Source organism: Camelina sativa, chromosome 9 (assembly GCF_000633955.1).
Source record: "Camelina sativa cultivar DH55 chromosome 9, Cs, whole genome shotgun sequence".
Lineage (NCBI taxonomy): Eukaryota > Viridiplantae > Streptophyta > Magnoliopsida > Brassicales > Brassicaceae > Camelina > Camelina sativa.
The window spans coordinates 18,997,880-19,020,691 of NC_025693.1; the positions used below are offsets into that span (position 1 = coordinate 18,997,880).

Here is a 22,812-nt window from a genome sequence, read left to right on the forward strand (position 1 = left end):
TTGTGCAGGTCTCCATAGAAATGCATCTGGTTTATATGCAGCTTCAACTAACACTTTGAGATCATAAGGGCCAAGACGACAGTCATTCACTATGTCATCCGGATCAGAAGAAAGAATCCGACCCTCACCAACATTTTCATCAATGTCAGACCAATCAACAAACACACACTTAGGATGTGCTCTTTTGTTTACACTCTGCAACAATTTCATGAGCAACTAAGAATCATAAACGACACTAAGAAGAATCACTTAGCTGATATGAAAAGAAGTAAGAATATGTTACTCTTGCAGCTGAGTTTTCATCCATTTCAGCTTCTGGTCTCTGTAACATAAACAAAAATAACATCAATTTATATTACTCTAACTGGCTGATGAATAGTAGAGAACTCTTAAGTATCTAACCTGATTCTTGATTCTGCCAAGTTCACTTTCCAAGGCATTGACCTGTTTTACTAATTTTACTTGCCGCTCTTCCATTTCAGCCATACACTTGCTCTGCATTTGTAAACAAGCTAATTTGGTCTTACTCATGCCTCTACCCATTGCCCTCAGCCTACCAGAATTGTCAGGTCCTAAAAGCTTGGCGAGGTGATCTTCATCTGGATTTGTTAAAAATGCTGGAGCATCACTTCCACCAATTTCAGCTGCTTTTTGCTGAAAAACATAAAGACAGTTTCAGGTTTTACTAGTCGATAACACACTATTTACTGGTGTACAACTCTATTCAGACTTACAATCAAATCAGCTGCATTCGTATCTACTGGTGTACCATCCTTTTTGGTGCGAGACTTGATCCAAACATCTAGTCTTGTCACGCTGGAAGGATCTTCACTTTCAGCTTTCTGTTCCAGAAAACAAAATTTCAGTAACAGTACAAGCACTATGTATAATAATAAACAACATAGTTGTAGTATATATGCTTGCCATTTCTTCTGTTAGTCTGCTGATCCCTTTACGACTAGTGGTGTGAGGTATCTGATTCTTTCTTTTTGCTTTATATTTCTCACTCACGGCCTAATAATGAAACATGTTAATTACTAATCACCAATCAACTACTAAACAATTATAATCACAAGTAATTACCTTAAATGCAGCACTAGTTTTGAGTTTGACAAATTTTTGCCAATCAACAGGACCAATATTTGGTGGTCTCAAATTCATCCTCTCTTGGTTATTTGCAGCCAAATTTATAGCCTTCACCGTGACAGACTTGTGTGATCGCCACAAATGTCCCATCTGGTGAATCACAGATATCCTTTGCCAATCTTCATCAAGCTCAAACCTTGCCTGCATTCACTTACACTCACACCATNATAAATCGAACCCTAACAAAACAGATAACTAAATCTGACCCTTATCGAAATCAAAAGCTGTTTGAAATCACAAATAATCGAAACAAATAACGAAATTAGGAGGAAGAAGAAAGACATGCCTCAAAAATGGATTCGAGCTATCAATTGCGATGGATATGGAGATTTAGGGCGAAATTGGGGCTTTTCACAAACGGCGAAATTGGGGCTTTTCACAAACGGCGATAAAACTGAAGAATTGATAAGAAATTTAGAAGAATTTGAGCACACACAGAGAATTTAGAAGAAGAAATCTTCTTAGGTTGAGCTTAGGTTGTAACGAGAGAGAGAGAGAGAGTGTGTCGAGTTTTTGGGTTTTTTTTTTATTTGGCGATTAAGTGAATAATTTCACTAAGTATTGGCGGACAAAAGTCACTTTTGTTTCCCGCTACATAATTTTCCTATCATAGCGTTAATAAGATGCTATTAAAAAGTAAGCGAAAAAAAATCTCATCTTTCATAGCAGTGACGGAAAATGAGCTATATCCGTCTGCTATCAATGTACATATTTGTTGTAGTGATAATCACATTTAACTATATATTTCATCGTAAAACCATAATTCACTTCTTCATGGATTAGAGTTAAAATTTTAATAAAAAAATCATATGAGCATCATATGAGATAATATGTATATTGGTTAGTATTTTAAATTTAACAGTAAATATAATCAGTTAACATCCACAAAATTTTTGGAAACCTAAAAATATCCTAAAAATTATGCTTCTATATGTCATAATTTCATAAGTAATACTTGTCAATTTTCATCAATTAACCATAATTCATTCCTACAAACTCATTTTTTATATTTTTTTTCCAGATTTCTCATATTACTACATGCATTAAGATCTTTAAAATAAAACATGTAAAACTATACTAATACACATCATGTATTGAATTTTTTTTCTTTTTAAGTTCATTTTCTTTCAAGGTTTTATGTATTTACTTACAATAAAATATTATATTACAATGATAAAGATAATTTATATCCGACTAAAATTATGTTATTCTTTTTAACTTTGTTATTCATTATTTATTGATTAATATACATGTTTAATAAATTAAGTTTTTGCTTACATATGTTAAATTTTATTGAGAATACACGTATAATATAATTAGCATACAATGGAAAATATATTGATTTTGTTAGTTTTTCTTTTTTATTTAGAGAAATAATTTTTTTTATAATAGAAACATGTAAAATCCTGTAAATATAATTACCTGTCCTACTACGTTTATTAAAAAAGAAATTTTTGACACGTGCCAACATCTAATCAATATATTTAACATGTTTCACGATATTGTTAATGAGTAACTTTGACATCAAGCTTTATATAATAAGATAGTGATATTAATTTATCTATTAATTAATAATAATTATTTTATAGTATATATTAATAATTATTAATTTTTAGATATATACTTTAATTGTTTAACTTTTTTAAAATTACGAATTGAGAAATTTTTAGCAAAATAAGATTAGCCTTTAGGATGTTATCAATTTAGAATTGAATTTGTAATATTTAGAAAACATTATTGACAATAAATTACATATAATCTATAAAACTATCAAAATGAAAATTGTGCATATGTAGAAATTGAAAACTTTAAAAAAACTTAGCTATATTTATGACATGTTATAAAATATTCTTTATCATTATAGTTTGAAATTACAACATAATAATTATTTATAGATATGAGTTTTAGAAGAAAATTCCAAATTTTAAAGCATATATATATATATATATATATATTAACATGATTATTAATTTATGATATTATTGGGACCATATTTTACATGGGAATTTCAAAAAATTATTATCTTATTATCTTATCAAATATTTTTGACACTGGTCCAATTTGGGACAAGCAAAATTTATTAATTTGTAGTGTTTATTAATTTATAGAATATTAATTTATAAAGGTTTTACTGTATAGGATTGAATACACACCCTTATTCTTTCTTTCATTTTTTGGCATCAAACATTCCCCAATCCAAAATTTTTTACTTTGTATAGGAAGCTTTCTTAGCTAACAAAACCTAAGTATTAAAACGTGAAAATATAAACTTTTTTGGATGCAACGATTGATGTGTGTAAAACGAGTTGGAACAGCTTTCACAACGCTAAGAAACAAACTTAATCGCAAACAGCTCAAAATTATAATGGATTAAACTGAAAATTTATTTAAAAAGGATATTAATTAATTCAATGGGATTATATGAAGCAATGGATAGAGACTACTTTGTTTTTTTGTCAGTTTTGACTACTTTGTTTAGAGAAAAAAAAAAAAGAACGTAACGTACGTGGCTGATCTATGCCTATATAACATAGCCCAAGAGTGTCGTGTTCTAGTGTGATTAAGTAAAGTGAGGGAAAAGCAAAGAGAGAGAGAGGGAGAGATCAAGATGAGAGGATCTAATCAGAAGATTCTACTGATGATGGTTCTGGTGGTTTTAGCCACAGCTCGAGGTGAAGAGACTGGTGGCGGGTTCGTGACATGGGCAAACAACAACTACCTGACATGGGGACATCAAGCTTTGGTTATTAATGAAACCTCTGAACTCCACCTCACCCTCGATCATAACTCTGGTTTCTCTTATATCTCTTTATTTCTTTGTCTCTATGTGTGATGAACCTGTGTGTCAAGACGATGATGATGATTGTTCTCATGTTCCTTTCAGGATCCGGGTTTGAATCCCAATTAATATACGGATCAGGATACTTCAACGTAAGAATCAAAGCACCACAAACCAAGTCTACGGGAGTCATTACTTCCTTCTGCGTACGTGAATCACATTCACTCATGTTTGTCTGAAATAAAGATGATGAAATTACGTACCTGACTAGCTTCTTGAAATATGTTTACTGCTATATGGCAGTTAATCTCCCGATCAAGCCGCCATGACGAGCTCTGTTTCCAGATATTGGGAAGGAATGGGTCACCGTATTTGCTAAATACGAATATGTATCTGTACGGTGTAGGAGGAAAGGATCAAAGGTTCCGTCTCTGGTTTGATCCAACCAAAGATTACCATTCCTACAGTTTACTTTGGAAGCCAAATCAACTTGTGTGAGTATCCTATAACACTTTTATCAGATCATCCCCTAATCCATTGATTAACATCGGTAACAAAAGAAAAAGTTTTTCCACATTTTCAGGTTTTATGTCGACGATACACCAATCAGGGTGTACAGGAAGAATCCAAATGCTTACTACCCATCGGCGCAGACAATGTTCCTAATGGGAAGTGTACGAAACGGATCGATAATTGACCCGAAGCAGATGCCTTACATTGCTAAGTTCCAGGCATCAAAGATTGAAGGGTGTCAAACTGACTTCATGGGAATAGATAAATGCACTGGTCCTTCATTCTGGTGGAATCGCAAACAGCTAAGCTCTAAAGAGAAGAAACTGTACATTAACGCAAGGAAGATGTACCTGGATTATGACTATTGTTCTGACAGACAGCGATATCCAAAGGTGCCTCAAGAATGCGCAAGTTACAGTTAGAGAAGGATCAATACCTGTCAAAGGGTTAAGCCTACAAAACAAAAATCTTGAGGAAAAAAAAACAACTTATGTTACTGTGACATGCTCTATATATAACTAGCTGTTTCCATCATTTAATCATCAACTAAAATAACAAATTTATTTTCATCGCTGCTAGTTCCATTGCTATGTCACAAGTTCATATACAGATACACATGTACACAGAACCAAGCTGGATAAATTATATTGGTTCAGATTGAGTTTGCTTGAGCTTTACAAACACTGAAACCTCTGAAAAGAACCTTACAAGTTACAAGACTGCATTTTTCTCAGAAGAAGTGAAAGAGGAGGAGCAAAATACGAGAATTAGAAACTGCACATTAGATATATAGTTAGGAGTGATTGTTTTGCTGCAATAACATATAAGTTACCAGAGAGAAATAAGAGTTTTTTTTACTCCTTCTTAATGTAAAGCCTTTTAAATTGAATTCAGGCATAATCTATCAGACACATCCAAAATTCAAGGCAAGGTCGACTAATAACATCTGCTGTCTTCAAGCAGCAGGGTAAACTCACATCATCTGATTTACTCTGAGCTTCTAACTGCAAACATAATACAAAGACATTGAAAGATACATTAAGGAGTGATACTTCATTGATTGATCCATTCAAGTTCCAGCAGAAGAGCAAGAGACTATACTATACATCAGTACATTTGAAGATTGCTATCATTTCAAATCCTAAAACCCTAATCAACCTAAAAGTGGCTTCCTTGACATACTCATGAGCTTAATTTCACAATCAAATCTTAGATTAAAGATTGCAAATGGTGACATGATAATAGCCCAATTAATCCTAAAACCCTAAAATGATCATCAATGTAACTACATTGCACAAATAAAATGAAATCTCACCCTTGGCCGTCGAGATTCCCCTGACCAGTGCTTCCACCACTGCCGTAAGAGACATCATCACCAGTCCCCGCCGAAGTCTGCCAAACGCTCTGCCACGCCTGAGACGGAGGCTGAACATAAACACCACTCGGATCCATAGCCGGTCTCCCAATCATCATCCCTCCAGGACCAGCTGGCTGTCCCATCGGCGGGTAATAGTAAGGCACGCCACTGGCGGTGGGAGGAGCGACCATCCCACCACCGAGCACGGCGGCCTCGTCCTTAATCTCATCTCTAGGAACAATATCGACAAGGAAATCGAATATATCGGTCCTAGTAATCGCAGCGGCGATATCGTTTTTCTGAAGCGTACGGCGTTTGTTCTCCTCAGCGTGAAGCCAAGATCTGATTGTGAGCTCGAGGATGAAAAGCTCACAAGCTTTGGCGAATAGGATCGGTGCTTCCGCGGAGATCATACGAACATCTTCGTCGGCTTTCATGATCTTCTTGATCCTAGCGAGTGGGAGCTGATGGTTTTTGAAATCGTTCACTTGTTCGATCTCTTGCCGTTGGTATGTCCAGAACAATTGGAGCTGTTGTTGTTGTTGTTGGAGAAGGTGGTGGTACGAGGCTCCTCCTCCGGTGGCGGAGATGGTGGTTCCTGGTGGTGGAGGAGGCGGAGGGATTCCGGTGACGGCGGAGGGAGGTGGTTGGTGGTTGTTGTTGTTGGTGTCCATTGGTCGGTTTTGGATTTTTGATTTTTTTTTGATTTTTTTGGATCAAATGGGTTTTTTTTGCCAAAGGGATTGAGGTACAAGTGGATAAGGTAGACAGCGATGTAGCTGATTATAAAATAATGACACTTAAAATTAAATTTGGTCTATTACTTTGTTCTTTAATTCCAGTTTCCAAACATTAAATCACACCAATATTGTTTAATCAGTTTACTGGTTGCGTGGTTTGTGTAGTAAGCGAAGATCGCATATCGACAATGGCAGATTTATCGGCACCAAGCTTCATTGCTTCTTTGCTAGCTCTAATGAAACGTGATGTAGCTCCTTTGACGTATTCGTGAGCTTGTTTTACAGTCATCTTTTTCCCAACTTCGTCAGGGAAGCTACTGAGGAAGTGATCACCGTTGAGAACAGCTGCAAGCTGAACTACTTCACCTTGAAACTCAGAAAGCGCTGCGTCTTCTTTAGGCTCAGTGGCTCTTATTGGTGCAACGTCAGGTAGAGTCATGGGGCAATCGGTTCGAGGAGTGGTTAAGTGAGATACAACGTCTTCGAAAGTTGCAGCCCAAGCATCTCTATGTGTTAAGAAATTGGAAGAGAGGTTGAAGAGTTTCTTGATGGTCGCTGGTATTGATGAATGTTCAAACTCTGAGCTCTCTGTTGGTCCTTTTGCTTCACTCACCACTTCAATCAAAAACACAAAATCATATAAGATTGTTATTAAACTATATAATAAAAACAAATTAATCAAATGGGGTCAGATGATGGTTGAAAACATGAGTCACGCGACGACGCCGACATATTATAATAACTAAACATCTTTCAATGGAATAGTAAACAGATTCAATTATTTTCTCCACCACAATTAATGGATTCAATCTTATATTATAGTTGTCACAAATCCTATCCATGTGATTTGGTTTTTTGCAGACTTAATGTTTACAAGTCTGTCGGAAATAGTAGTAGAAAGTGGAAACACATTAAAAACAAATGACTTTCTTATTTGGGGTTGAGAAATAAATAGTTTTTTCAACTAAACTTATGGCTCTAATTCATATGTGAATTAAAAAAACTATAGTATGTTAAAATATATATAAATAATATAAGTAAATATCATTAACGATTAAAACATATATGCAATGGGCATATTACTTCCTATAATAATTTTTTTCCGCCTTTGTTAACAGTTTCAAATCTATTTATATATCAATATATCATGTTCAAAACCATAATTTATCTAAATTAATAATAATAATAATAATCTTGACCAAAAAAGTTATACCAAAAAAAGCAATGCACACTAACAAAATTTATAAAATTATCATAGAGAAAAACACTAACTAATTAATAAAAAGAAAAAGAGAACTAACCGGTTCCTTTTTTAATCCAAGGCGAAACCATAATAGTAGGAACCCGAACACCTAACCGGTCGAATTTAAAGAAACCAGGAGCCGGTCCAGTATTCCCATCCGGGTTTGGTATACCAACATAAGGAGTCTTGACATGATCATAGAACCCACCATGCTCATCATAAGTTATGACTAGGAGCGTCTGGTTCCACTGTGGACTCGACCTAAGTGACTCGTACACTTCCTTAACCAGCTTTTGACCATTAGCCACGTCATGCGACGGGTGATCATCGTTGGCCGGTAGACCCTTGAGATCGAAATACCTCGGTTCAATTACGGTTAAGCTCGGTAACTTCCCATTCGCTGCGTCTCTCTTGAATTTCAGATCGTACTGATGCAAATTGAAAATGTATTTTAGCTGTCGGAGATTACGGTAGAATAACGTGGTCGGAATATTCTGAAAGTATATTCCGAAGTCGATGTCGTTGCTATGGAGCGAATCGAATATAGTCTTTTGTGGATACCTGAAAAATCAAATTATAATACATAAATTGGTTTACAATAATGATTATATAAGAAAAATGGTAATTTATGTTACTTTTTACGTAAAACAATATTTTTAAAAAGTCCAAAATTAGAAATTATTGCTAATTCAATTTCTATATATTTGAAGAAAGAGTTTGATAACGTACCCTTGAGCAAGTTGTTTCTTGACATGACTTGTCGAACCATGTGAGGTAGCCGAATAAACAAATAACCGGTTAGGTTGAGTCGGACCAGGAATCGAAGAAAACCACCGGTCAAAAACAGCAAATTCTTTAACCAGCTCAGCGTAAACCGGTACAGATTCAGGCCTAAAGCCTTTCATCACAGTCTCCGACAAGTTGCCCGGCATGGAGAGCGCTTGCTCGACGAAACCCATCATCGACGGGATCTGACCCGACCCGGACCCGGATCCGAAAACCTGTTGCTCAACAGCTTCAAACGAATGACCCGGATCCGGATCCACGAACTCAGCATCACTAGAGAAACATATGGTTTGTGTAGAGTTTGGAACCGGGTTGCATTCTTGACCCGTTACACCGTTTATCGTCGGGTTAACTGATTTCTTCATCCATCCCAAGAGGTGATCGAAAGATCGGTTCTCTAATACTAGAACGACGACGGTTTTGATTGGTGAGTCCCATTGATGAGATCCTTGGGTTGGTATGAGAAGACAATAGAGTGTGAGTAAGTGTGAGAAAGTTAAAGAAAATCTTGAAACTGATGATGGTTTCATTTGGTTTAGGCTTTTCTTTTGTGAAGGATTTGATTCTGTGGTTTTGTTTTGCCTTAAAAGATTGGTTTCTTGAAAGAACATAAAAGACAGTGGTGAAGAATCTGAAGATAATTGTCTTGTCTTTGAAAACAAAAACAAAAAAGAGAAAAGTGAAAGGAAAAAAACAAAAGAATTATAAAGGTTTTGGGTAAATGTGAAGTGTAGAGAGCAAGAAGCAAGAAAAGCTATGGTGTATAGTTACTGCTTTTTATATTTGTTGCCACTACTACTGGCTTTGATTTTAGGTGGGCTCTCGATTTGTAAAAGAAGATTCTGTTCTCACTGCGGAAAAATAACTTAAAACTCGAGATTTTAGATTTACTCGGTCAATGAAATTCCTAAATATAGGCTGATTTTATTATTTATAGCTAAATTTTGGAAATACATATGCACGTGAAGACATGGCATTGAGAAAACCGCGTAGATGACCACAGATGTATAGTATAACTTTTATGTATTTATTTTGGATCTACAATCTATATAATCTATACAAATGTTTATAATGGAATGATCTGATGTAAAAAGCTAATTTAGGACTATTGTATAAATTCTCCGCACCGAGAGTCTTGAGACTTGAGAGAATGTAGTTTAAATATAGTGTGTCTTACCAATAAAGAGTCATCATTATGCTAATTACTTTTGGGGGTTATTATAGAAGTAGGTACTTTTTCCTCTGAAACTTTCATTTTGAGCACTTCTATCCAGTCTTACAGATTTCGGTAGTTTTACTACTGTATAATGACGGATATAACCCGATTAATTGAGCGGGATTAAAATGACTTCGAAATTGGAAAGTTATGACGGTATTACACGCGCTGGGACTGTACAATAATTTCTATGGCGAAGAATTAGAGATGTGGCAAAGTGAACAGCGAATTAGGTTAAGGGTTTGCAATTCGACGTACATGAATCAAGAAAAGATATCCAAGCGGAGATGCCAATAACTCTTGGAGCTCAGGCATCCCATCCAAGACATTTAAAACATCAAGGAGGTATCGTGGCCTTGAGTATGAATTGATACGAACTGGATGAGAAGGATAACAATTGAGGTCAAAAAGGCGTCGCGGCAAATCAGCTGAAAAAGAAAATGTTAAATTACTTTTAACTACACTTCATCACATTGAAAAAAAAGTGAGGCACTTAAATCGGTTGAAGCAGATGTGGTACATAGAAACTAAACCCTAGAACCCCGTTTGTTATGGAGAAAAGTATATAGAAACTAAATCCTAGAATCCCGTTTGTGAGGGAGAAAAGTAGAGGACAACTAAACCCTAGAATCCCGTTGTGAGGAACAAAAGTTGAGGACAATTAAACCCTAGGGTACGGGAAATTGATTACAAATAGTGTATACGGATATACCCAGTGAGGCAGAAGGAATGGATTGACTGACTGGCGATTGCATATCTAGAATAAGGAAAACAGAGTGATCGGAAACGGGCCGAACAAGTGCAGTTACATAAATATGCAGATCCGGTCGGATGTGTAACTATTACAGTCAAACCATACCTGTGACGATAATTAATAGAGTAAGGTGCGGACGATATTGGTGGGAGAATGTAAAGGACGAGTTGTTGGTGGTATGAAGCTTCAATTTTAGCCACCAGAATGGGAGAGTAAAGAGAACCTGAAACTCAGGACGCGGCAGCAATAACGGACCCCGATAAACGTAGGGTTAATAGATTGGAAGCGCGTGGCGTCAAACAGGAACAATAAAAAATAAATGTCGTAACTGAGATAAATGTTGAATATAAGATCGAGGCTAACTTAGTAATTCTATGCACACAAAAGTACCTAATCCTGTAAAACCGGACAGAAGATCCTAATTCTATAATACCCATTGAAAAAAGTACCGATCTCATAATTAATTCTTACTTTTGTCTAATGTGTCCCACTTATCTTCCATTAAGGAAAATAAATAATTTGGAAAACCCTTTATCAAAAATTTTAAAATTAAAGAACAACTACAAATATTTAGTGCTTTTGTTTTTCATACCCAAAAAAAATGTTTGTGCTTTTCCATACCTGAAAATCTCATCACCTATTTGCTAGATGGTGGTGGTATTTTTATTTTGTGACATTAGACGATGTTGAAGGAACAACTACATTTCTTTACTACAAGAGAGTGAAAAGTGAAGCCAAAACGATAAAAATAACTAGGAGAAAGATTCAAGGGACTGAAACTGAAAACAATCGCCCACAAGTTCACCACCAAGCAGCTTGCCCAGTAGTGTGAACTGCTCATAGCAATCAACTAGATTTGGTCGTGTAATCAGTACACATTGTTATCATATTGATATGGTCGTAAAGCTTTTAAGTTTGTCTTTTAACCAATTTTCAAAGTAGTATAATTTATCTCTCTTATTCACAGTTTCCCGAACAGGAGAGAAGTATAGGTTAGTGACTCGGTGGCTCGGTGCAAGACTGCAAAGACAGAAGAGATTAAGAGAGTTAATCCACCTAGGCAACAAGCAATAAAAATGTTTTATTGGGCCTGATTTGAGAAGACTAAACTGAATTAGATCCTAAGTTGGCCCATTTCAATTTTAACCGGCGACACATTAACTGTCACATTAGTCACGGACTCACGTGTCCACATCCTTCGATAACAACGTCTCCGCACGTGACATCGCCACCGGCCGTTTCTTTTTTACACACCGCACGAGGAAGTTTTTGGTTTCTGCAAAAATCAAAACCAAACTAAAACTCTCAAAACCATTTTCTCTCTTATAACTTTCTCTGATACATATATATATATATATCTCTGTCTCTCTAGTGGGAGAAAAGTATGGCGGATTGGGGACCTGTAGTGATCGCTGTGATACTGTTCGTGCTTCTGACACCGGGACTTCTCTTTCAGATTCCGGCGAGAGGTCGTGTCGTCGAATTCGGGAATATGCAGACTAGTGGTGCGTCTATTCTAGTCCACACCATCATTTTCTTCGGTCTCATCACCATCTTCACCATCGCCATTCGTCTCCACATTTACACCGGTTAATTCGTAATGTCCCCCGGACCCGGTTGGTTTGGTTCATGGTTATGTTTTTTCCATTTTTAAATTGCTTCCTTTCTTTTCTGTATTTGTTTTTTTCTATTATTATTCTGTGTCTAGTGTAAAAAAACATTTGAAATCTGAATATCTCAATGTAATGCATTAAGTTATCTTCAAAATATCTGTTCTGTTTGATTTTGATTTTTGTGGCTCTGTTTGGTTTCTGGTTTAACTTGGTTGGTTCTGGGTTAGTGATTTTGTTAGAATCCGGTTTAGCTCATTGGTTTCCGAATCAAAATTTGGAATCAAGTACTGTATTAACTAACCCGGTTATGCATGCATATCTGAGTTCTTTTGGTTGGATGCCAAAGAAATAATATTAGGCGTGTAAAAAAGGTTTGTGACAAATATGGGCTTTTAAAAATTAAGTTTTTAATGGGCCAAGATATGACCCATCTGGAAGGAGTGAGTCTTCTTTAGATTCTCATGTGATGTGATAGGACGTTGAAGTACACAGTTACGCACACCTGTGAAGATGTTTCTCACGGCGTACCATGTATAACTTTCAAAGTGAGTCAGTCCCGTTTAATGCGTGTAAGTAAAGCGCGTCGACACCATTCGAACACACACAGATGTTTCCTTCCATTAACTCATTGTAAATTGCAGTGTGTGGCATAAACAATGTTTCTACAAATTCCAAGAAACGTTATAGAGAATCAAGATACTGTAACTATTTCAAGAAAATCTAAAAATTCATCCCACAGTTACAAAAAATATAAAAAAAATTGATTTGGATAGAACAACGTTATATTCGATGTGTTCTCTCTCTCTCTCATCTTTACTTTTATTGACTTTTTTTATATTTATTTATTTTATGTTTGATGTAAAAAAGTTAAAAAAAAAAAAGAAAAAAGAAAAAAGAAAAAAGAAAAAGGACATAATTTTTCTTCAACCCTACAAGTACAAGGACAACACATAAACAAGTGTAGAGAGACTAGAGAGAGAGAGAGAGGAGAGAGCTTCTTCTTCTTCTTCATCATCTTCCGGACCACTGGGCACCACACTCTCCAAGCCTTCTTCTTGTAAGTTTCTCCTTCCCCAATTACTCTGTTTTCATCTTGTTTCCACATTCTTGAAACCAAAACAGAGATATTTAGGGTTTAAAGATCGATCTCGTTTGATTTCCAAACTCACTGTCTCTAGACACATTAAAAAATCAAACATGCAAATCATAATTGTGATGAAAAGACCCAGTAGAGAGATATAAAGAACGAATAGAATAACTTTATAAAAAGAATCAAATTGACGGAGAAAAAAGTAATGGAATTGAGTTGCATTGTCGAAAAATCAAAAGCAGATCATGTTTTTGATTAATCGATTTCAATTTTGATTTGTATGTAACCCTAAGCAAAGGAAACAAGATGGGGAGCACGGTGATATTGAGCTCAGATGATGAAGATTCAGATATCAGTGAATCTGAAATGGATGAGTATGGAGACAAAATGTACTTAAATCTAAAAGGTGGGAAGCTGAAAGTGAAACTCTCTCCTCAAGCTTTTCTTTGTCCTTACTGTCCAAACAAGAAGAAACCGAGTTTTCAGTACAAAGATCTACTTCAGCATGCTTCTGGAGTTGGTAATAGCAATTCTGAGAAAAGAAGTGCCAAGGAGAAAGCAAGCCACCTTGCTCTTGTCAAGTACCTTCAACAAGATCTTGCTGATTCAGCTTCAGATGCAGCAGAGCCTTCCGCGAAACGTCAGAAAAATGGAAATGCTATCCAAGATTGTGACCAGGACGAGAAGCTCGTGTGTCCTTGGAAAGGTACACACTTTGTTAGCTTATCTTAAGATATGAGAATTAGAGTAATGTAGTTTTCTTGAAAATAGGTTTCTTGAATTGCAATGTGTGGGTTTCTTGAATATGTCTCGAAAGGTTATTACTTTGTCCTAAAGATTGAACTGCAATATGGTTGAAACAGGTATTGTGGTTAATATACCAACTACAAAGGGAGTGGATGGTCGATCTGCAGGTGAGAGTGGATCAAAGCTTAGGGATGAGTACATTCAACGAGGGTTTAATCCGACTAGAGTTCGTCCTTTGTGGAATTACTGGGGACATTCAGGAACAGCAATAGTGGAGTTTAACAAAGATTGGAATGGACTTCACAATGCTCTTTTGTTTGACAAGGCTTATCGAGTAGACGGTCATGGTAAAAAGGACTGGTTGAAAAAAGACTGTCCAAAATCAGGTCTTTACGCGTGGGTTGCTCGTGCGGATGATTATAACGGTAATAATATCATCGGAGAAAACTTGAGGAAGACGGGTGATTTGAAAACTATAGCTGAGCTAACGGAAGAAGAGGCGAGGAAACAGCAAAAACTTGTGCAGAATCTGAAACAAATTGTGGAAGAAAAGAAAAAAGACATGAAGGAGATGGAGGAGCTGTGTAAAGTGAAGTCAAGGGAACTTAATCAGTTGATGGAAGAGAAGGAAAAGAATGAAGAAAAGCATTACCGAGAGCTGAGTGCTTTGGATGAGAGAACATATCGTCACATTAAAAAGATAGTTGATGATCATGAGAAATCGAAGAGGCTGCTGGAGTCGGAGAAGGAGAAGCTCGAAATCAGAGGTATTGAGTTGGCAAAGCGCGAAGTGCACAATGAAGCCGAGAGAAAGAAATTGACTCAAGATCTTGAACAGGTTTTGTGTTTACTTACTCGCTATATCTCTCTTCTACAAATATTTGTAGGCTTAAGTTCGACAACTAATTCGTTTTTTTGTTTACCAGAATGCATCTAAGAATAGTTCTCTTGAACTAGCAACCATGGAACAACAAAAGGCTGACGAGGAAGTTAAAAAATTGGCAGAGGATCAGAGTGTTAGTGACTTCCCTCTTCTTTTCTTTAAATGGTTTGGCTTATTTTCATGATTATTGAGAAATACCATGTGTTGATGTGTTCTTAACAGAGGCAAAAGGAGGAGCTTCATGAGAAAATCATAAGACTAGAAAGACAAAGAGATCAGAAACAAGCAGTTGAGCTAGAGGTTGAGCAGTTGAAAGGACAGCTTAATGTGATGAAGCACATGGGATCAGATGGCGATGCTGAAATTGTGCAAAAGGTGGAAACCATCTATAAAGATTTAAATGAGAAGTTAGAAGAACTCTCAGACCTCGATAAACTTAACCAAACTCTTATCCTTAGAGAGCGCAGAACCAATGATGAGCTTCAAGAAGCTCGTAAAGAATTGGTAAACGTATGTATCATAGTATTGTTCTTTTGGATCATATCTAATATAGCTCTGACGAAGCTTGACAGTTTTTGCCTAAATCTTGGTTTATTTGTTTCATTGTCATTTGTAGATAATGAAAGAATGGAAAACAAATATCGGTGTCAAGAGAATGGGAGAGCTCGTGACGAAACCATTCATGGATGCAATGCAGCAAAAGTATTGTCAGCAAGATGTTGAAGACCGAGCAGTTGATGTTCTCCAACTTTGGGAAGGCTATCTCAAAGATCCTGATTGGCAACCATACAAGCGGGTTAAGCTTGAAAATCAAGAAACAGAAGTGGTAAGACAGACTTGTCTTTCCGACCAGGGTTTGGTGTTGTGGTTTATATTGAATCTTTCTGAAAGATTTTTGTTGTGAATTGGGTTTAGGAAGTGATAGATGAGACAGACGAAAAGCTGAGGGAGCTGAAGGCAGACTTGGGAGATGGTCCATACAAGGCGGTAACGCAAGCTTTGTTGGAGATAAACGAGTATAACCCGAGTGGAAGGTATATTACATCAGAGCTATGGAACATAAAAGAAGATAGGAAAGCTACACTTGAAGAAGGTGTCACTTGTTTACTTGATCAATGGGAAAAAGCGAAACGCAAGCGCGGAATGGCCTAAAGGTTTAAAACCTATTTGATACTTATGGTTCTTTTTGCCAATATTTTACGCTAATGTCGGATTTCGATTGATGTTTTGCAGGTGAAAGAGGACGGGCAGGGTACTGAATAAAAAAGCTAATGCGGTTTGTAGCTGCAGAGAAATGTGTTTGGTTTGATGGAACTTTGGTGATGGGTTCTATTTGTTTTCCGTTTTAGAAGTTGGTGAAAATAATGGACACAGCTTTGATGTCTTTGCATCGATGTTTCATTGTAACATTTGTAGGAGTTTGACCTCTTTGGACAATCGAGTAATAAAACGTAACAAATTATTGTTGTAATATATTTCACTTGTAAAACAACTTTAGATTTTAGACCGTACGTTACTAAAATCAATAGAAGAAATTCCTACCTGAAAGCTAATAAAGTAACTAGTAACACAAACTTGGTCGACATGAGTTACTTTTTGAAGTGAAACTTGAATATTGAGTTATTGACCCTTAATTATTAAGCTAACGTTTGAAAATTAAATACCACCAATTTCATCATATGACCCTATAAAAGTTTTTGTCCATATATTCTGAATCATCCAACTATATAAGTTTTTCGCCTCATATGTTTCCGTTGAACCTTTTCTTCCCTCCTCTTCTCAAGAACAACTGTGCTCGCATTGTTACGCCTCCATCAGAAACACACAAGTGAAGGCTACATATATAGTTTATCAACATGTTACTATTTTCTAGTGGCTGATATGATAGTGGATCAAGCTCTCGAAATTTCTTATTGATGCTTGAATAGCTATTTCTTATCGCCATCTTCGTTTCCCCGTAAGTTCTTCATCTTCTTCCTCTCTTTTAAATATCCATCTTTCTTTTTCTGTGTTGGCATGGATTGAGAATCATTGATGGTTTTGCTCTTTGTATACGATAAAGATCGTCTTTGTTATATATACGATCACATATAAAGTAAATCTTGTCTAATATAGCAAGAGATAGAGAGGGAGATAACTTAGTAAGAAAGATAGGGTTTTTTTCATATTCTTAATACCCCTTATAAATGTTTTTATCTCGTTTATAAGGTTGTTTAAGGATTTATAACAGGTCTTAAAGACACAGTATAAAACCATATAAAAGCTTTTTGATTAACCAATTTTATTATAAAAGTTTTTCATTTTAGTTTGTGATAAAATAGACTGATGTATATTATAAAAAAAAATCTATTCACCATTCTTTTAGCAAGATGCAAAAATATGATATAAGCTTTAAAAAAAATACTTACTAATGTCAATAATAACAGTAAAAAATTTCTATGTTTAATTTTCATCACACCAAAGAAACCATAGCTTATAATAATCATTATTTTTGCATTCTTACCAAAAAAATTATTATTTGTGTTTCATTTTTCAATTATTTACTTTATGTTAATAGATTAAAAAAAAATATATTATAGAAATCCAACATCATTCTTCCTATTTGGAGGTCATTTCTAATCTTCTCTCCTAACTACATGTTGAACTCCGCTTGTTGGAACTCAATCTATCTCTCCAACGCCATGGGTCCCTTCCACATCATGACCTCTACCTGGGAGCACTGACACACTCGTTCTTTACTATGCAAGAAAATTGAAAGATACTACATTAGATACATATGTTAAAAGAACATAACTAAACTAATATCTAGCAGCAAGTGAAGTACCTCACTAGACTAATAGAAAAAATGATCATGAGGCTGAGAATTGCTTAATTTGATCAAAGCTTTGCTCGAATCATGAAGCTCATCGTTAGCGTAACCCTATTTTACAGTAACCTCTTTCAGTATTTTCTTTAATTTTTTTGTATTTTCATTCATATCATGAATGTGTCTCATGACCTGTAGGTCACTCCTCATGATCTCTGTCTCCAGCTCTAATGCCTGCTTAGCATAGAGTTTTCTCACCAGCTCACAGGCTTTCTTATGTAACTCATCTTTTTCCCTTTGTGAAATAACACCAAAACTTGATCATTAGTTACCCTTCAAAGTGAATGATTTTTCAGACAATAAACAAAAGCTCACCTTTTGTTGTTTTGCCAATTTTTTCATGTTTTCGTCAACTTTCTTTTGCTCTTGAATAGCCGTTAAGTTATATGACAAATAATTCAAAGATTTTCACGAATCAAGAAAGGGTTTTCTTATTACAGAAAAAGTTGAACTAAATGATGTGAGTGTTACCTTCTGTTTCTGCCATTGAAACTTTTTCTTCGTTACCTTATGTTTCTGCCATTCACATCATTTAGTTGAAATTTTTCTGTAATAAGAAAAATCTTTCTTGATTCGTGAAAATCTTTTAATTATTTGTCACATAATTTAATGGCTATTCAAGAGCAAAACAAAGCTGACGAAAACATGAAGAAATTGACAAAATAACAACATGTAAGCTTTTGTTTATTGTCTGAAAAATCATTCACTTTGAAGGGTAACTAATGATCAAGTTTTAGTGTTATTTCATAAAGGGAAAAAGATAAGTTACATAAGAAAGCCCGTGAGCTAGTGAAAAACTTAATGCTAAGTAGGCATTGTAGCTGGAGATACAGATCATGAGGGGACCTTTAGGTCATGAGACACATTCATGGTATGAAGGAAGATACAAAAAATTAAAGGAAATATTGAAAGAGGTTACTATAAAATATGAATACGCTAACGATGAGCTTCATGATGCGAGCAAAGCTTTGATCAAATTAAGCAATTTTTAGCCTCATGATCAATTTTGCTATTGGTTAGTGAGGTACTTCACTTGCTGCTAGATATTAGTTTAGTTCTGTTCTATTAACATATATGTATCTAATGTAATATCTTTCAATTTTCTTGCATAAGAAGGAACGAGTGTGACAGTGCTACCAGATAGATGTCATGACGTGGAAGGCACCCATGATGTTGGAGAGACAGAACGAGTTCCAACAAGCGGAGTTCAACATGTAGTTAGGAGAGAAGATTAGAAATGACCTTTAGATGGGAAGAATGATGTTGGGCTTCTATAATTGTTTTTTTATCTATAACATAAAGTAAGTAAGTGAAAAATGACACAGAAATAATGATTTTTTTTGGGTAAGAATTAGCAAAAATAATGATTATGTTGTTTTTTTGGTGTGATGAAATAAAATAAATAAAGTTTTACTAGTATTAGTAAGTATTTCATTAAAACCTTATATCATATTTTTTCATCCTGTTTAAAGAATGTTGAATAGTTTTTTTGTAGAATATACATCCACAAAATGAGAAAATTATAATAAAATGATGTCAATTAAAAAAATTTTATAAGTTTTTTATATAAAAAATTTGGTATCAATTCAAACATGTCCTGTCATATAACCCTTTTTGTGTTATTTTGAAAATGTAATAATTTAAATATTCATAATTTTAAACTTTTTATTAAGTTAAGATATATATAATAATTTAAACTTTTTAAAAGTTTAAAATTTACTATATATGGTTAAATTAATTAGTTCAACTAAAAACCCAAATTAAACTCTTGGTATACCGTAGAACTATATTTGTTTAACACAATCTTAACTAAATCAGTTTAATTCGACATACATTATATTGATATTGTTAAACATATTAAAATGAAAATTTAACATGTATTAAAGTGTAACGCCCCGACCGCCACCTCTTAGTGGATCCCATGTCCAATCCCAGTCTATGGGCCCACCTTCTTTAATAGGTCTCATGTCCTCTCACTAGTCCCGTGAGCCTCAGCCTGGGCGTTCGGTTCTTCGGATCGGTTCGGTTCGGTTCTTGGTTTTTTTGGTTCTTCGGATCGGTTCGGTTTAGACACATCAAAAGAATACCTATAAATAACCGAATTAATTTCGGTTCGGTTATATTTGGGTAAAATTATCCAAACAACCAAAAAACCGAAAATAACCAAAAAGATTACAATGTTCAAGTGCCCACATGCCACATCCATACGCTACATATCAGACTGTTGGTTTTAAAGACTTGCTACCATCCCTACAAATCACCAAATGATCTTTCCCTGTATTTTGTCCTTACTCGCACAGTTCCGACAGTCACTTCCCAGAAGATCACCCATCCTAAGACTACTTTACCATAATCACACTTAACTGTGAAGTTTTCCCATGACTTTTGACCGAAAAGATAAGTGCACTTTGGTGACATAGGTGACCAAATCAAGTTTTTTAAACATCTCCGCAAGTCTCTGATATCGGGGTGTCACATAAAGTATCAGATTAATGAAATTATTATTTTTTAGTATTATTGATTCAAACTCGTCCCGTCATATATATAACTTATCATGCAATATAACTCATCTATGTTATTAAATTTTTTACTATTTATAACTATTCATAATTGTAAATTTTTATTAAGTTTAAATATACCAGCTATATAATTTAAACTTCTTGAAAATTTAAAATTTACTATATAAGGTAAATTTACTATATATGTATGTTCAACATACACTTTTTATATTAATTGAGTAATATATGTCCGTTTTGAAAAACTTCAAATCACAATATATGCAGAAAATTATATACTTTTATTAACTTTATATATTATATGATGATTCTCAATAATTTAAACTTAAAACCAATCAAAATGATAGGAGAATAAAAAAAATCTGGATTAAATCTTCTAACTCCCCTTTTTAATGAAAGGGAAGTACAAAACATAGTTTTTGTAGACTATATATTTTTAATAAATGATTACAAATAGGTTATAGATTAATATTAATGGTTACACCTAAATATTAGGGATATTCCAATTGATAATTGATATACTAATGGTAACAAATAAAATCATGGATATTCCAAACTGTATTTTTGGAAGATTTTAGTCCTATATCACGTTGTTTCCAAAGATCTTTAAACACAATATTACAAATTTGTTTCCACAGGTTTTATCGATAGACCACAACGTTAACCAAAGATAAATTACGAAATTGATAGATTGATTGGTTACAAGTTAAATAGTGGGTTACAAGATAGATTACGAAATAAAATTTAACCAGTGTTATAGCACGGGTAATTATCTAGAATCATTAACAATATAAAACTTACAAATAAATGTTTTTTTTTCAAGCCTTCATATTTAGCATATGATTTTATTGCATAATGTTTAATCAAAAAAACTTTTAAAAACAATAACATAAATTATTTTTATATAAAAAATACAATATAAATAAAATAAATTTCAACCCGTGCTCTAGCACGGATCTTAATCTAGTCATCATACATAGTTACATATCATATATGTGGATCATATGGATTAGTTTTTCATATTTGTACAACATGGAAATTCCATGCTCATCATAATTCTTTCAGATACATAATATAATTTTATGTGTAACACCGTATATTGACAGAATATAAAAGTTTATATAATTAGTTGATCGCAATAATTAATTGCAATAAAGTATTAAAATATAATTTAAATACCTACATTATATTACTAGTCTTCGTACTATATTATTAATACTAGTCCTAATGGGCTTATTAGCTTAGCCGGACGAGAACCCTCTCGTTTAACGGCTGTTCGAAGTTCGATGCCGTCTAGATTAGAAGGTGTCGTTCTTGGTGTTGTACTACCCCATTGTGAAGACGGGGTTACAAATGGAGGCGTTTCCCACATGTGGTTTTGTTAATATCCTGATAAGTAGAATATGTTTTCATATTTTCTTTATATACTGAAAAGAGAATATTATGACATGAAATGGTGTTTGTGTATTAGAAAAAGATTTTACGTATTATTATGTTAAAAAGAAGAAAAATTGTTAAGAGTGAGAAGAATACGAAAATATGAAATGATGTTTTTTGTTCACTCTTCTTATTACTTATCAAATGATTTGACAAATTTTATTGAGTCTAGAAGATTTATTCTCTTCCACTATAGGTGTAACTGACAGTAGTTTATTTGATGTTAGTTTATTCATTTTAATATTTTGACTTGAAAAAGTAGCTTAAATTTTTCTTATATTTTTCTTATATTTTGTTTATATTTTGCTAAATCTTAATTGAACTAATTTTGTTCTAACATGTATAATATTACTAGTGTTAATTATGGAACAATATGGATACCTATAATTTTAATTTTTACTAAAATCTTTTAATTTTGTTTGGTTATATGAATAGTATAAAATTTTAGTAAATTTTGTTTGGATACATAGATAAAAGTAATGACAAACATTGTAACTTTTTTTGAAAATCAAAATTTATTTCAAATTCGTACTTCAAAAATATTAGTATAAATAAAATATGTGGACCGTCGTACACTTAACTTTGAATTGATTCACTACCTTGATATAATAAAAGAAATTTCAAAAATTACTAATGAGAGTTCAATATAGGCCACATAAATTTATTATATAAGTTTTGTTTTCACATTTAGTAATTCATATGATCACAAATCCATAATGATAAAATTAAAAAAATAGATATAAGCTTTATCAAAATGTAAAATATATAAAAATAAGGTTATATAGTATTCCACTATATGTTTTGTAACTAAGATTACCAATGGTACACCATGGAAAAAGATTAGTTTACTATCTTTTAAATTTCAGAAACAAAAAATAACATATAAAATATCTTATTATATAAACCTTGATGACAAAATTACTCATTAACAAGATCGTGACACGTGTCAATTATATTATTCAGATGTTGATACATGTCAATTCATTATTAAAATTTTAAAAAATAATAATGTAAAAATTCAAAACCTAACCTATAAAAGTCTTATATAATAGTAAATAGATTAAATAAAACATAATTTTATTTAAAATCTAATTATAAGATAAATATATATATATATATATATATA

At 33.9% G+C, this 22,812-nt stretch overlaps 6 protein-coding genes and 1 long non-coding RNA gene across 9 annotated transcripts; 3 read left to right on the forward strand and 4 right to left on the reverse strand.

The window, feature by feature from the left end:
• On the reverse strand, window positions 221-1,301 carry LOC104711353. Its single transcript, XM_010428052.2, has 5 exons — window positions 1,084-1,301; window positions 925-1,014; window positions 735-842; window positions 403-654; window positions 221-322 (listed from the first exon to the last, which is right to left on the reverse strand). Exons 1-5 carry the CDS (start codon window positions 1,291-1,293, stop codon window positions 236-238), a joined length of 747 nt encoding a protein of 248 aa, XP_010426354.1. The 5' UTR covers window positions 1,294-1,301; the 3' UTR covers window positions 221-235.
• Window positions 3,687-5,009, forward strand: LOC104711354 (probable xyloglucan endotransglucosylase/hydrolase protein 11). Its single transcript, XM_010428053.2, has 4 exons — window positions 3,687-3,938; window positions 4,031-4,131; window positions 4,229-4,419; window positions 4,509-5,009. The coding sequence occupies exons 1-4, from the start codon at window positions 3,755-3,757 to the stop codon at window positions 4,858-4,860; spliced, it is 828 nt and encodes a 275-aa protein (XP_010426355.1). The 5' UTR covers window positions 3,687-3,754; the 3' UTR covers window positions 4,861-5,009.
• Window positions 5,198-6,558, reverse strand: LOC104711355 (nuclear transcription factor Y subunit C-1). 2 transcript variants are annotated; one of them, XM_010428054.2, is made up of 2 exons: window positions 5,754-6,558; window positions 5,198-5,442 (listed from the first exon to the last, which is right to left on the reverse strand). In XM_010428054.2, the coding sequence occupies exons 1-2, from the start codon at window positions 6,467-6,469 to the stop codon at window positions 5,439-5,441; spliced, it is 720 nt and encodes a 239-aa protein (XP_010426356.1). In that variant the 5' UTR covers window positions 6,470-6,558; the 3' UTR covers window positions 5,198-5,438. The 2 variants fall into 2 exon arrangements, with proteins under 2 accessions (XP_010426356.1, XP_010426357.1); XM_010428055.1 differs by lacking the exon at window positions 5,198-5,442 and having other exon boundaries at window positions 5,750-6,558.
• LOC104711356 (non-specific phospholipase C6-like) lies at window positions 6,582-9,394 on the reverse strand. The gene is made up of 3 exons (XM_010428056.2): window positions 8,508-9,394; window positions 7,837-8,339; window positions 6,582-7,150 (listed from the first exon to the last, which is right to left on the reverse strand). Exons 1-3 carry the CDS (start codon window positions 9,173-9,175, stop codon window positions 6,672-6,674), a joined length of 1,650 nt encoding a protein of 549 aa, XP_010426358.1. The 5' UTR covers window positions 9,176-9,394; the 3' UTR covers window positions 6,582-6,671.
• LOC109126562 lies at window positions 9,995-10,797 on the reverse strand. Its single transcript, XR_002033461.1, has 2 exons — window positions 10,493-10,797; window positions 9,995-10,208 (listed from the first exon to the last, which is right to left on the reverse strand). It is a non-coding gene; the product is annotated as an uncharacterized LOC109126562 (long non-coding RNA).
• Window positions 11,798-12,216, forward strand: LOC104711357. Its single transcript, XM_010428057.2, has one exon. It carries the CDS (start codon window positions 11,919-11,921, stop codon window positions 12,126-12,128), a length of 210 nt encoding a protein of 69 aa, XP_010426359.1. The 5' UTR covers window positions 11,798-11,918; the 3' UTR covers window positions 12,129-12,216.
• Window positions 13,092-16,369, forward strand: LOC104711358 (protein INVOLVED IN DE NOVO 2). 2 transcript variants are annotated; one of them, XM_010428058.2, is made up of 8 exons: window positions 13,092-13,204; window positions 13,531-13,943; window positions 14,101-14,822; window positions 14,911-15,000; window positions 15,090-15,377; window positions 15,484-15,693; window positions 15,783-16,021; window positions 16,101-16,369. In XM_010428058.2, exons 2-7 carry the CDS (start codon window positions 13,544-13,546, stop codon window positions 16,017-16,019), a joined length of 1,947 nt encoding a protein of 648 aa, XP_010426360.1. In that variant the 5' UTR covers window positions 13,092-13,204; window positions 13,531-13,543; the 3' UTR covers window positions 16,020-16,021; window positions 16,101-16,369. The 2 variants fall into 2 exon arrangements, with proteins under 2 accessions (XP_010426360.1, XP_010426361.1); XM_010428059.2 differs by having other exon boundaries at window positions 13,094-13,204; window positions 13,536-13,943.

What these genes read in the sequence shown, in the direction of transcription:
- LOC104711355 (XM_010428054.2), bottom strand. Translation starts at nt 6,469, where the DNA reads ATGGACACCAACAACAACAACCACCAACCACCTCCCTCCGCCGTCACC.
- LOC104711356 (XM_010428056.2), bottom strand. Translation starts at nt 9,175, where the DNA reads ATGTTCTTTCAAGAAACCAATCTTTTAAGGCAAAACAAAACCACAGAA. An exon ending in AAGAAACAACTTGCTCAAGG is followed by an intron (nt 8,340 to 8,507) that starts GTACGTTATCAA and finishes TTGATTTTTCAG; the next exon opens with GTATCCACAAAAGACTATAT. An exon ending in TTGGATTAAAAAAGGAACCG is followed by an intron (nt 7,151 to 7,836) that starts GTTAGTTCTCTT and finishes TTTTGATTGAAG; the next exon opens with TGGTGAGTGAAGCAAAAGGA.
- LOC104711358 (XM_010428058.2), top strand. Translation starts at nt 13,544, where the DNA reads ATGGGGAGCACGGTGATATTGAGCTCAGATGATGAAGATTCAGATATC. An exon ending in AATTGGCAGAGGATCAGAGT is followed by an intron (nt 15,001 to 15,089) that starts GTTAGTGACTTC and finishes TGTTCTTAACAG; the next exon opens with AGGCAAAAGGAGGAGCTTCA. An exon ending in AAAATCAAGAAACAGAAGTG is followed by an intron (nt 15,694 to 15,782) that starts GTAAGACAGACT and finishes AATTGGGTTTAG; the next exon opens with GAAGTGATAGATGAGACAGA.
- LOC104711357 (XM_010428057.2), top strand. Translation starts at nt 11,919, where the DNA reads ATGGCGGATTGGGGACCTGTAGTGATCGCTGTGATACTGTTCGTGCTT.
- LOC104711354 (XM_010428053.2), top strand. Translation starts at nt 3,755, where the DNA reads ATGAGAGGATCTAATCAGAAGATTCTACTGATGATGGTTCTGGTGGTT. An exon ending in CACCCTCGATCATAACTCTG is followed by an intron (nt 3,939 to 4,030) that starts GTTTCTCTTATA and finishes TGTTCCTTTCAG; the next exon opens with GATCCGGGTTTGAATCCCAA. An exon ending in GAGTCATTACTTCCTTCTGC is followed by an intron (nt 4,132 to 4,228) that starts GTACGTGAATCA and finishes GCTATATGGCAG; the next exon opens with TTAATCTCCCGATCAAGCCG.
- LOC104711353 (XM_010428052.2), bottom strand. Translation starts at nt 1,293, where the DNA reads ATGCAGGCAAGGTTTGAGCTTGATGAAGATTGGCAAAGGATATCTGTG. An exon ending in GCAGACTAACAGAAGAAATG is followed by an intron (nt 843 to 924) that starts GCAAGCATATAT and finishes TTTCTGGAACAG; the next exon opens with AAAGCTGAAAGTGAAGATCC. An exon ending in CGAATGCAGCTGATTTGATT is followed by an intron (nt 655 to 734) that starts GTAAGTCTGAAT and finishes TATGTTTTTCAG; the next exon opens with CAAAAAGCAGCTGAAATTGG.